General features: G+C 43.6%; 1 protein-coding gene across 1 annotated transcript; it reads left to right on the forward strand.

Annotated features, from left to right (window-relative positions):
* The first annotated feature begins 2,604 nt into the window (after positions 1 to 2,604).
* On the forward strand, positions 2,605 to 11,273 carry LOC127343167 (long chain acyl-CoA synthetase 4). The gene is made up of 19 exons (XM_051369283.2): positions 2,605 to 2,804; positions 3,922 to 3,985; positions 4,087 to 4,176; positions 4,393 to 4,449; positions 4,597 to 4,645; positions 5,032 to 5,108; positions 5,643 to 5,682; positions 5,769 to 5,863; positions 6,360 to 6,527; positions 6,611 to 6,721; positions 6,802 to 6,889; positions 7,980 to 8,046; positions 8,429 to 8,504; positions 8,598 to 8,715; positions 9,163 to 9,408; positions 9,802 to 9,941; positions 10,120 to 10,302; positions 10,397 to 10,516; positions 10,921 to 11,273. The coding sequence occupies exons 1-19, from the start codon at positions 2,653 to 2,655 to the stop codon at positions 10,954 to 10,956; spliced, it is 1,977 nt and encodes a 658-aa protein (XP_051225243.1). The 5' UTR covers positions 2,605 to 2,652; the 3' UTR covers positions 10,957 to 11,273.
* The last annotated feature ends 539 nt before the right edge of the window (positions 11,274 to 11,812 follow it).

Below are 11,812 nucleotides of genomic sequence, written 5' to 3' on the forward strand. Positions count from 1 at the left end.
GTAGTGGGACACACTTGCACCTCCCCCTCCGACGCAACCGACAGTCCCGTACCGACCTTACCGTGGCTGAAGTCGGAGTTTGTCAACATGACCAATGTCGGCGACCAGTAGGCAGCGCAGCCGGTGCAAACCCTAGATAAAAACTAAATTTGCAAAATACAATTTTTTATCTGAAAAAATGGTCTTGCTATTGGGCCTGACCCCGAACAAACAAATAAGAGTAGGGTCAGGACATGGTTGAATTTATGCCGCGGTCCGATCTAAACGGATCAAAACGGACACATTTTGCCCTAGAATGGGTGAGGTTGATTCATGTCCTTTTTATTGCGGGTGCAAAAGGAACATCATCATGTCAACATCAAAATTATAACAGGATTACGACAGAAAAAATGCAGTGCCCTTTTTGGGCATGCAGCGCCATTGAAGACCATCTGCAATCTGCAGTCCTCTCGAATTGAATTGGTTCAACTGCTTTGTCCAACAAAAAGAAGAGAAATAATATAACGTGGGAGCTGATGACACCAATCATTCTGGTCCACAAGATGTCATGCCAGTCCGTGAGCATCCCCACTCGTTGGCGCTCCCCACGCCCAAATCCGGACGAAACTACCTCCGGATTGGACGAAATTAAGGCGTGGGGAGTACCGTATTTCCAGTCGTCCACCCGGAGTTCGGCGGATAGAGTTTAAATTCAAACAAACCGCCGTCCCGCGCTAAAAGTACGGCCAGTTGATCGGCAAAAGGAGCAAAAGGATCAGCCACAGATCGGCGATCGGAGGGAAATTACACGGAAACAGGCCGTAGACGGGCGTAGACGTTGAGGAACTTGAACTGCAGGCCGGTGTCGTCCGTGTACATGTCCAAAGCTCGGCGCAGCTGGGGAAAAAAGAGCACGGCGATGCGGGTCAGCTAACGACGATGTACCTCGGTGATGCAGGGTCGACGGAGCATACCTTTTGCTCCATGTCGTGGCCGCTGATCGGCCGTTTCTCGCACTCCTCCTGTATGCCGTGCCATTTGCTGCACGCCGTCTGCATGAGCCCCCAATGGGTGGCCATTGCCTTGTCTCCCCGGAACACGTTCATGTTCGTCTTGTTGAAGTAGGGATCGACGAGTTTGCGCTCCTCGTACGCCTGCTTCACTCGAAGCCAATATGTGTCGAACGACTGATTGGCCCCGATTATGCCGTTCGTGGACACGGTCATCCAAGCTTCGGCGAGGCACTCCTCTTCCTTCGGCGTCCATTTGATACGCGGTTCGGCAGGCGGCGAGTCCTTCTTCCTCTTCTTCTTCCCCTTCGACAGGTTGGCGGCGGCTTGAGTTGGCTCTTCTTCTTCCTCGCCTTCTTCTTCGACGGCTTGGCTTCCGTCAGCAACATCCTCCCGATGCTCGTTGCGCGCCGCCACAGCTGCCGTCGCCCTCGTCTCCTCTTGCGTGAAGAACCCCGGGCACGCAGCGGCGGCGGTCATGAAGAATCCCGGGCTCGCAGCGGCGGCGGTGGTGCCGGAGGTGATCATCTCGTGGATCTCCTCTTCGTTCGGCGCCGCCATCGCACCGAACGCGAGCGGCCCTCGTCGCATGGCCGGCGAGGTGTCCTCGAACAGGCCGCCGCCGACGCCAAGCTCGGCGGCGACGGTGTGGGCTTGGACGGTTGGACGTAGGCGCCCTCTTGGAACACGCAGCCGGCGACGGCGAGTACAACGAAGGCGAGAAGGAAGACGGGGAACTTGTTGTACCTTGCGTCGCCCATTGGTCGGGGAACATGCCGCCGCTATAGGCCATGCCGATCACCTCGCTTGTTCCTCCTGGGCCGCCTCCGCCGCCCTCTTGGCGGCGGCTCTTTTCACCCTCTCCGCCCTGGCGCTTGTTTCCACGTCGCGCCGTTGCTCGTCCGCCGCCCACTCGGCGTTCGACATGCCCGGCGGCTTCGTCTTCTTCGCCCGCATCTTCCTCGCCGGCGCCTTCGGCGGCATTTTGGTGGACGAGAAGACGAGGAGGAGAGTGGTGGTGGACGAGAAGACGCCGCCAGGAACTGGAGCTGGAAGACGAGGAGATTGGGAGGATTTCGGCGGGAGAGAATGGGGATATGCAAGCAAATTGGAGGGAATGGGGATATGCAAGCAAATTGGAGGGAAAATCGACTGGATTAGGTTTTCCAGTCGCCGACTACGCGGGTCCACACGACGTTTCGCGCCAAAACCTTTCGTCCGGAGTCCCCGAGCGCGCCCCGGGGGGCCGGGGGTGGCGTGGGCTCGCCGGATGGATTAAGGGCCAAATCCGGACGAAAACGAGGAACCGGGGGCGCGACTGGGCCGAAATTCGCCGTCCGGATGGAAAAAACGTCGCTCGGGGGCCTCGTCGGGGGACGAGTGGAGATGCTCTTAGATACGTCTGGTCTGGATGAGCGACCATCAGAATCTTGCAAGGAAGGTCGCTGTTCACCCCACGCGCTGGCCGGCCGGCCGCCTGCCCCACCAACCAGCTGCCCGCCTACTGTCGCTGACAGGTGGCCCCCATCTCCACACCGTTTTCCGCTTCACCCACCCCACCTACAAATCAATTCTATTTAGCCCCTCCGACGCCACGCCTCTTTCTGTTTCAGTCCATCGCCAAGCCCCAGCAAGAGACTCCGAGCGAAGCACGAGGAGACGGATGTCGGAGATGCAGCACGTGGTGAAGGTCGAGGAGGGCGGACCGGCCGCCGACGGCCGGCCCTCCGTGGGGCCCACCTACCGGAGCGCCTTCGCCCGCGACGGCTTCCCGGCCCCCGTCCCCGGCCTCGACAGCTGCTACGACATCTTCCGGTGAGCTCCTCCCTCCATCCATCCTCGCTCTTCCGTGCCGTGCCCGCGGTTGCTTGCTTGCTTCCGTGCTCCGTTGATGATGGGAGGGAGGAATGGCGGAGGGAGCATCCTCTCGGACTGTTTCTCCTGGTGGCGCGCGCTAGTCAAAGTATTCGGTGCGCTGATTCTTCTGTTCATGCAGAGCATGTTTTTTTCTTTTGTAGTAGTAGTACTACTACTCCGGTACTGCCTCCGTTATTTGTCGCTGTCCTGCTACATGGAGATTGCTCGGGTTCGATACGCCTAGCTCCCCTTTGCCTCATCAGTCATCACATCTGCTAACTAATTGCTCGAACCCTATTTCTTTATTTATGCCACTTATGTAACCGTTGTTCGGTATATGCTACCCTGGGGATTTTGTCTCCCCCACCACCGCCCCAGCATTAAAACCCTATATATTACTACTCTGTACGGCATTTACACCCAGGATCGCAAGTTGAATTTCCGATTTATTTGTCCTTTTTTTTCTTCCCGTCTGTGCTTATGTCGGATTACTAATTCGCAATCTTTTACCTTATAAATCTGTTAGTCAGTTGCGGGAAAGCATCACATGTCTTGCTATGTAAAGATGTCATCAAATTGAATTGAATTTTTTACGGTATGCTGATGTCAGATCGGTCAACGGTCTCTGGTTTGTTTCGGGTTAGTTAACTACCATGGAAATTGACTGAGCAGGATGGTCCTTTGCATTTTGACTGCTGACTTGCTTCTAAAATTCTTAAACCTGGCGACCTGTTTATGTGTCCTTTTTTTTTTCTTCTGTTTGTGCTTATGTCGGATTAGTAATTCCCTTTTTTTACCATCTAAAACTGTTCATCATCCGCGGATAGCATCGCATGGTTGACCACGCAAACATGTGATCAAATTAAATTAATTCGTGGGTGGTTATGCTGATGTCAGATTGGTCAATGGTCTCTGGTTAGTTTCAGGTTAGTTAACGACCAAGGAAATCAACTGAGCTGGCTGGTCCTTTGCAATTTGGCTGCTGGCTTGCTTCTAAAATTCTTAAAATCTGATGAGCCGTTTGTCTTTGTAAGTTTATTCAGTTCCGGTTTTCAATAATGTTTTTCATAAACAGGATGGCCGTGGAGAAGTATCCAAACAACAAAATGCTTGGCCGCCGTGCCATTGTTGACGGGAAGGTACCATTCGGTCGATTACTCCATGTACAACTTATACTCCCCTGAAATAAACCTCACTAGAAACCTGGCTAAAACATGATTTGTGTGCTATAAACAAATAGGCTGGTGCATACGAATGGAAGACATATAAGGAGGTGTTTGGCATTGCGAGCAAAATTGGTAACTCTATTAGGAGCTGTGGACTCACAAAGGTTTGTTCCCTCATTTCTTATGCATTTACTGTTCTATTCAGTCAGATACTAATTTACCTGAACATTTCCAGAGAGATGTCATGTCTTTTTCTCATCTTGAATGAACACATGAGTTAAACATTGTGTTCACTATTTATTTAGCTCAGGGTTCACGATTAAACTGGGATCATGGCATTTCGTGCTGACTAAAAAGGTTTAAACTGGATAATTATGCAGGGTAGCCGTTGCGGTATATATGGTGCTAATAGTCCTGAATGGATTATCACGATGGAGGTAAAATCTTGTACTACTGGATGCAGCATTTTAATCATTTTGGAACAAGTAACTAGTGTTGGACTTCTTGACGAAGCAATCACGAGCACTATGTTTTACATGTATCTGTGACCAACTTAATTCAGTTGCAATTTTTATCCGTTGCAGGCTTGTAATGCCCATGGAATCTACTGTGTTCCATTATATGACACTCTTGGTATATATCTTGACATCTCCATTATATGGCATGGATGAGCTTATATTTTTCTGTTCAGATACTTCTTCTTAGTTGCCTTTTCAGTTTTATGTCGTTCCTTATCTTCTCCTCGAGAAATGGTTCTCAATATTCATATGCTTGCATTATGTAAGGTTTCTTTAACCATGACCAAGTGCTAATCTCATCTTAAAAAAATGTAATGAAAGCCCTACGACATATTTAAAACATACTGCAAACTAGTTATCTTATATGTGAGCAGAGCACTAAGCAGTTAGTAATTCTTAAGTACTGATCCTTTCCCCCAGATGGAACATTTACAAACATATAAAAGAAGCAAATAATGATGGTACAGTTCAACCTGCTTATCGAAAATGCTCTTTCTGTAGGGGCTGGTGCGATAGAGTTTATTTTGTGCCATGCAGAAGTTGAAATTGCTTTTGCAGAAGAGAAGAAAGTTGATGAGGTATGTTTCCTTCATTATCTAACATCTGAAATTTCTATGCTTGCAATGTCCCATGAACTACTCTTTTGAATATTTGGTATCCATGTCTTTGCTTAGAGGAAGACACATGTTGACTCCTATTTGGTTGGTGCCTTAGGAAGTTTGCATCTTAATCCATGACCTACAAAGCAGTACATCAACTCTATTCTGTATCTCTAATGCCTTGTTTTGGTAGCCAAATCCTACAAGCCCAATTCTTTTGGGCTGGGACCCTGGCTGGTTGGGGTCCAAGCAAACAAGGTTTCACAAATTTCTTGTACCAGTTATGCTCTGTCAAGTTCCACAAGCTCTTTGCATTAATTGAAGTGGTGATTCATAGTAATAGAAAACATTCTATTTGTCAACACTATTTTCTTTTGTTGAGCAATTGCCTTGTTTTAACATATTTTTATTTATTGTCTATATATTTTTTGGGCCAACATTAAGACAATTGTGAAGCAACCATGCTAATGTGTATCCTGTTATTATTGTCCATCTTTTATCTCAATTTTACAGCTCTTGAAGACATTTCCCAAGTCAACCGAGTTCTTGAAAAGTGAGTTTCACTCATTCTAGATAGCTTTCATCATCAAATACCAAATTGTTTCTACCGCGAGAATAAATATATAATTATGTTTGTAGCTATTGTGAGTTTTGGCAACGTGACTCAAGAACAAAAGGAAGAAGTTTCCAAGTGTGGGCTGTCAATATACTCATGGAATGAGTTCCTTTCTTTGGTAAGATAGGTCACAAGCTCTGCATGTTGGTTGTGTTGAATACTATTTCTTAATAATATGAATGTTTACTCATGGCATGAGTTTCTTTGTTTGGTAAGATAGGTCACAAGCTCTGCATGTGGGTTGTGCTGAATATTATTCTTAACAATATGAATATTTCATCACGATGTGCACTTCATTATTGTGTCTAAGTGTATTATGGCTGGATAAGCAAACATTTAACCCAACCTCAGTTGTGGAACATCAGAACAAAGGCTTCTAATGGTTATTGGCTGCAAACTTGGCAAGCCAGCTATTATTTGTTCATTTGCTGTTACCATATGTTGCTAGATATCCTCAGAATTTCATATCTTGTTTGCCAGTTGTGCTTGATCACACAGTACAATTTCAAACATGACAATTTCAATTTTCTAATTGATGTAAAATATTTTACAGAGAGAGTCTTAAAAACACAGTTATTAACTATAGTTGTTTCCTTGTGGCATCTTATCTGCAGGCAGGTGACCAAGAATTTGATCTTCCAGTGAAGCAAAGGACAGATATATGTACTATAATGTATACTAGTGGAACTACTGGTGATCCCAAAGGTGTGCTGATCTCCAATGCGAGCATTATCTGTCTCATCGCAGGTGTAGACCGTCTGCTTAACTCTGTAAACGAGCGGGTAAGATGCCAGCAGCCATTACATCATGTGATTTTGCCTCTCCAGTAATTAACCTTTAAATTCTTACTCTTTGATAATCTCAGCTGGAGGAAACCGATGTTTACATGTCTTACCTTCCTCTTGCTCATATCTTTGACCGAGTTGTGGAAGAGCTGTTTATGTTCCATGGTGCATCTATTGGATTTTGGCGTGGGGTAAGCATCATTACATGTACACATAATACCTCTTGGGGTATTTCTTTTGGATCTTTGTTGACATTTAAGATATGGTACAGGATGTTAAGTTACTGGTTGAGGATATTGGGACACTGAAACCAACTATCTTATGTGCTGTTCCACGTGTTCTTGATCGGATATTTTCTGGTAAGGGTCTACTTCAATCACTTATCAAATCTATTTATTATTAAAACAGGGTTAAAAAGTAGTTTCCACGTCCTCTACTCTGAGAGGCTAAAATTCCCACATTAATTCGAGGAAAAAGAGGGAGAGAGACCACCACTGCTTATTTTGGTGCAGACTACAGAGTAATGAATATGCGTTCAGACCACTAGAGTTGTATAAGACATATGACTATATTTCTGATTGTAATCATTGTTAGTTCAGCACATTTTTCAAATATAGACATATGTATGGGGAGTATGTATCACTCATATACCACTTATACGCATGTATGGTACTGTACTCATTTCTCATTTCAAATATACTCCATTGGTAATCACTAGATACTCCCAAGTGGTTTCCATGAAAATTGTCATTGCAGTCACTATCTTGTAGCATAATCTACGCATATACTTGTTCTTTTAAATAAAAGGAGTATAGTGCAAAAGTCAACTTATGTACTGTAATATAGCCTACAGTTGTGCGGGAATTGGGCTAGCTAGCTATTCAAGTCCCATGGTTTGTTTCCATGGGCATATTATGAGATATTTAATTTAATTTGTGAAGCAGCAAACTAGTAGATTATACTGTGTACATATATTGTATGATCAGTTTTTTTAAAGATAAACAAATAAGCCAACCTATACATTAAAAAGTTTATCTGGATGTGTTTAAACTCTGTTGTTGTCCTTTGGTTTGCATTGGTTTTGTTGGCTTTAACTGGCTGGCTGGCGCAGTAACTTCTTTAGGTATCTTAGTCAGATGGCCTAATCAATAATCAATCTTTTGTGCATAGCCTATGATGGCATGGAATCACCGAGTTGCCTGTCTTAGCTCTTGTTTTATCACAACTATGGATTGATTCTCTGTTGAATTGGCATTCGTAATATGAAGAATTGGCATTCGAGATTCTTTTATTCACTGTTGTATGTTCATGCATTAACTTGGTGTATAGTTTTTGCATTATCCATTGCTGCATTCTGCTTCTGCCGTTCCAAATTTAAAAGATTTGGAGCTGACGCTGAGATCCAAAGTTCACAGAATGTTTTTTTTCCTTTGCTTTACACTTCTTCAGGGCTTCAAGCTAAAATTTCAGCTGGTGGTTTCATAAAGAGCACAATGTTCAATCTTGCATACAAATTGTAAGTCTGCTTATCTCAAAGTGTTTTTTTTTGCGTGGAAGCGTAGAATGCTTACTTGCACTCTTAATATCACAAACCCAATATTTCTTCTCAAGTGCACTTCATGCCAAGTTTGCAATTACTAAGTGTGGGTATCCACTGGAGAACCCAGGATTGGACCAAGTGGAGTACTAATCCTGGGCTCTGAGGTGCATGTCTGTTGCGATTGAGATTGGGCCAAAACATCATACTTACTCCCTATTTACTGTGGGCTGGACTGGGGCTACAGCCCTTGTATCCCTGGCCCTAGGCTAGCAATAGTTCTGATCGCATCATTAATTTACATCATTAAAGAACTCACCTGTCACAAATCCAAGTATGACGTACGCTTTGTGTTTTCCAGCAAGCAATTTAGAATGATGAGGGGAGCTAAGCACACTGAAGCTGCTGCAATATGTGACAAAGTAGTTTTCAGTAAGGTACTTCATCTTGACATTCACTGCTTCTTTATTATGTATGCTGTTCCCAGTTTGCTGCGTTCATATTTTAGAAACTGTATTTATCACACTCAGGTGAAAGAAGGTCTTGGAGGAAATGTTCGTGTTATTTTATCTGGAGCGGCCCCACTTGCCACTCATGTGGAAGAATACCTGCGTGTGGTGACATGCGCACATGTTTTACAAGGATACGGTACTTCTTTTTTAATCCTCTCGTCATATGAAACAATTAAATTTTACTGTTATGATTGGTTCAAATTGAAAGATTGCCTGATATTTCTGCTCTACTCCGATTATTCAGTAAAATTTATTAAATTAATCGTATGTATTAGATCTACCGTTTTGAGTTTAATATAACGGTATAACCATGTAATGGGCCCACGACTTCATACTTTACACGCATATATATTGCTCATGTCATCAGCATGTTCCCTTTTTTTTATCAGTAACTAACGTAAATCTGTCAACAGAACTTAGTGCAAGATGCACTATTTTAAAACTGGTTCACAACAGAAAAAGGGTTGTATATGTTCTTTTGCTTAAATCAGGTTATAGTCCTTGATCTGCATAAGCTGATGTTTTCTGTTCATCTTTCTTCTCCATTTTAACTACTTGTTCCCTATGATTTGTTCTCCTCTAGGTCTCACGGAAACATGTGCTGGATCCTTTGTCTCGCTACCAAATCAGATGTCCATGATAGGGACTGTTGGTCCTCCAGTGCCAAATATTGATGCCCGTCTCGAATCTGTCCCTGAAATGAATTATGATGCACTTGCAAGCACACCCCGTGGAGAAATCTGCATCAAGGGAGAAACATTATTCTCAGGGTACTACAGGCGTGAAGACCTTACGCAGGAGGTTTTGGTTGATGGATGGTTCCATACAGGTACATCTCGCCTTGCCTTTTTAGTGTTTGAATTGTCATATGCTTTCGCTATACAATCGCTGCAAAAGTAAAGAATGAAACATAAGCTTTGCCAAATGACTAGCATTTCTTCTTCTCAGTAGCTCTAAATATTTTGATCTCTAAATATGTGGCAGTATCGGTCCACATGGTAGTGAAATAATGAGGCTAAAAGTTGAAGATCACAAGTCGTTGTTACTCACTTTATCCTGCATAACAGTACAATGGAGATCACATTTGGTGTGTTTGTATTTTAATAGTAACCGTTCGAAGCAGAAAATCACTGTAGTAACTAGTCGTGTTATTGACACAAACTGTTCTATATTGTCCCTTATCACAAGTGGAGATTCAGAACATAGTCTTTTCTGCTTCCAGGAGACATTGGTGAGTGGCAACCTGATGGAAGTATGAAAATCATAGATCGCAAAAAGAACATCTTCAAGCTTTCACAAGGAGAATATGTGGCAGTTGAAAATTTGGAGAACATTTACGGTGTCGTTTCTGCTATAGACTCGGTATATAGAGCTCAGTTTTCTAAATTTATGTGTTATTTCATTTATTTCTGCAGCATTGTTCTTTATTTAATAACTGATCAATATGGTTTATGCATGCTTCATTCTATTTATTGTTTCCAGCACTGTTGTGTTGAAATAATCTGAAATATCTGCTTAAATTTTGTAAACATTTGTCCAGATATGGGTATATGGCAATAGTTTCGAGTCATTCCTTGTTGCCGTAGTCAATCCTAACAAGGAAGCTCTTGAGAGCTGGGCTGAGGCAAATGGAATCAGTGGTGATTTTGAGGCACTGTGTGAGAATCCAAAAGCAAAAGAGTACATTTTGGCAGAACTTTCAAAAACAGGAAAAGAGAAGAAGGTTAGATAGTTATCGTTTTCCTGTTTTGCTATTTTTGTAATGATATTCAAAGCTTACTGCAGTGCACACCCTAACTTTCTAAATCTTTCTGCAGCTCAAAGGTTTTGAATTCATAAGAGCTGTACATCTTGACCCAGTGCCGTTTGACATGGAACGCGACTTGATCACTCCAACATATAAAAGGAAGCGACCACAATTGCTCAAGTACTACCAGGTATTATTGTTGTGAGCCATGTTCAGCGTAGGTTGTGTACATGCATGGATGACTTGAGCAATTTAGTTCATGCACTGGCAAAATGGAAAGATAATAATTAATCATCTTAATGAATGGGGGTGCTGGAACACGCAACGGATAGAAGTCTTACAACTACGGTAGAAGAATCAGCATGATCAAGATATGATATGCATGACATGGCAACGATGGTGCAATGCAACTTATCCAAATTAGGCGAAACCTTTATTTGCACCAACAGAAAACCTAGCCAATGAATGAATTCTTGATACTTCTGAAGTTACTACTGTTTTATTACATCAGCACTATTTTGGTCGTTCATGGTGCTCTGATTCCTTCTACTACAAGAGGATACCAATCAGTTCTAACCTTGCTTCAATTTGCAGGGCGCGATCGACAACATGTACAAAAGTGCTAAATGAGCTCGTCACTCCTAAAAGAACACTTAAAATCAGGAGTACCAGCACTGAAGGATCCGACAGAAGGACCAAACCCAAAAGTGCTACGTTATGTTGTGCATATATTCATATTTTGGATCGAAGAATGATGTAACAGCCTTTTAGAAAACTTCGTTGCCGTATGTGGCCAAGTGGTTAATGCACTAGCATGCAGGCAGAAAAACATGTTCCGAGTAAATTTTAAAGGTTTTGATTTTCAGGTTGCCCTTTTCTTCTTACTTGCACCGTTTGTTGAATGCTAATGTAGTCTGAGCTGGAGGAATACATTTTGTTCATCTAAACCTTTGGAAACTGTTTATAAAAGAATATCGCAAGTTTGTCAAAATTTGGATGTATCTAGATACTAGTGTATAGATACATTTAAATTTACACAAATCACGGACATCTTTTTATGGATGGAGGAGTACTTGTTCTCTTTTTCTCTTCCCTCTTGAGTAATGAAGTTATCTCCGATGCTTGAAAGATGTTAACTTCATGATTGAAAGGGCATCTCCGTCTGTGCGGACAAAAAACACCCTCCAGCGGAGCGACGCAAAACGTCCGCAGTGTCCGTCCTGACGCAAACGTGGATCAAAAATGCGCCAGGAATGCGTCTCTGCGGACGCGTCCGTTTGTGTCCGGTTGGGCTGCATGCAGCCCTCTCTCTCCTCCTTTAATCACGCATGCGCTTATTCCTAGCCACACAAACAGAATATTTCCCTCTCTCTCCTCTCTAATCATGCATGCGGTCAAATAAATGTGTCTCTGCCGCTGGAGAAGGGGCAGACGCATACGGACATGCGGACGTTTTTTATGTCCGTGCCCGACGCAAAAGGACATA

This window comes from Lolium perenne, chromosome 3 (assembly GCF_019359855.2).
Source record: "Lolium perenne isolate Kyuss_39 chromosome 3, Kyuss_2.0, whole genome shotgun sequence".
NCBI classification, from domain to species: domain Eukaryota; kingdom Viridiplantae; phylum Streptophyta; class Magnoliopsida; order Poales; family Poaceae; genus Lolium; species Lolium perenne.

Bases quoted from the DNA above. Each gene is read 5' to 3' on its own strand.
- LOC127343167 (XM_051369283.2), top strand. From the start codon at position 2,653: ATGTCGGAGATGCAGCACGTGGTGAAGGTCGAGGAGGGCGGACCGGCC. The intron at 5,683-5,768 runs GTGAGTTTCACT...TTATGTTTGTAG, and splicing joins GTCAACCGAGTTCTTGAAAA to CTATTGTGAGTTTTGGCAAC. The intron at 8,047-8,428 runs GTAAGTCTGCTT...TGTGTTTTCCAG, and splicing joins TTCAATCTTGCATACAAATT to CAAGCAATTTAGAATGATGA.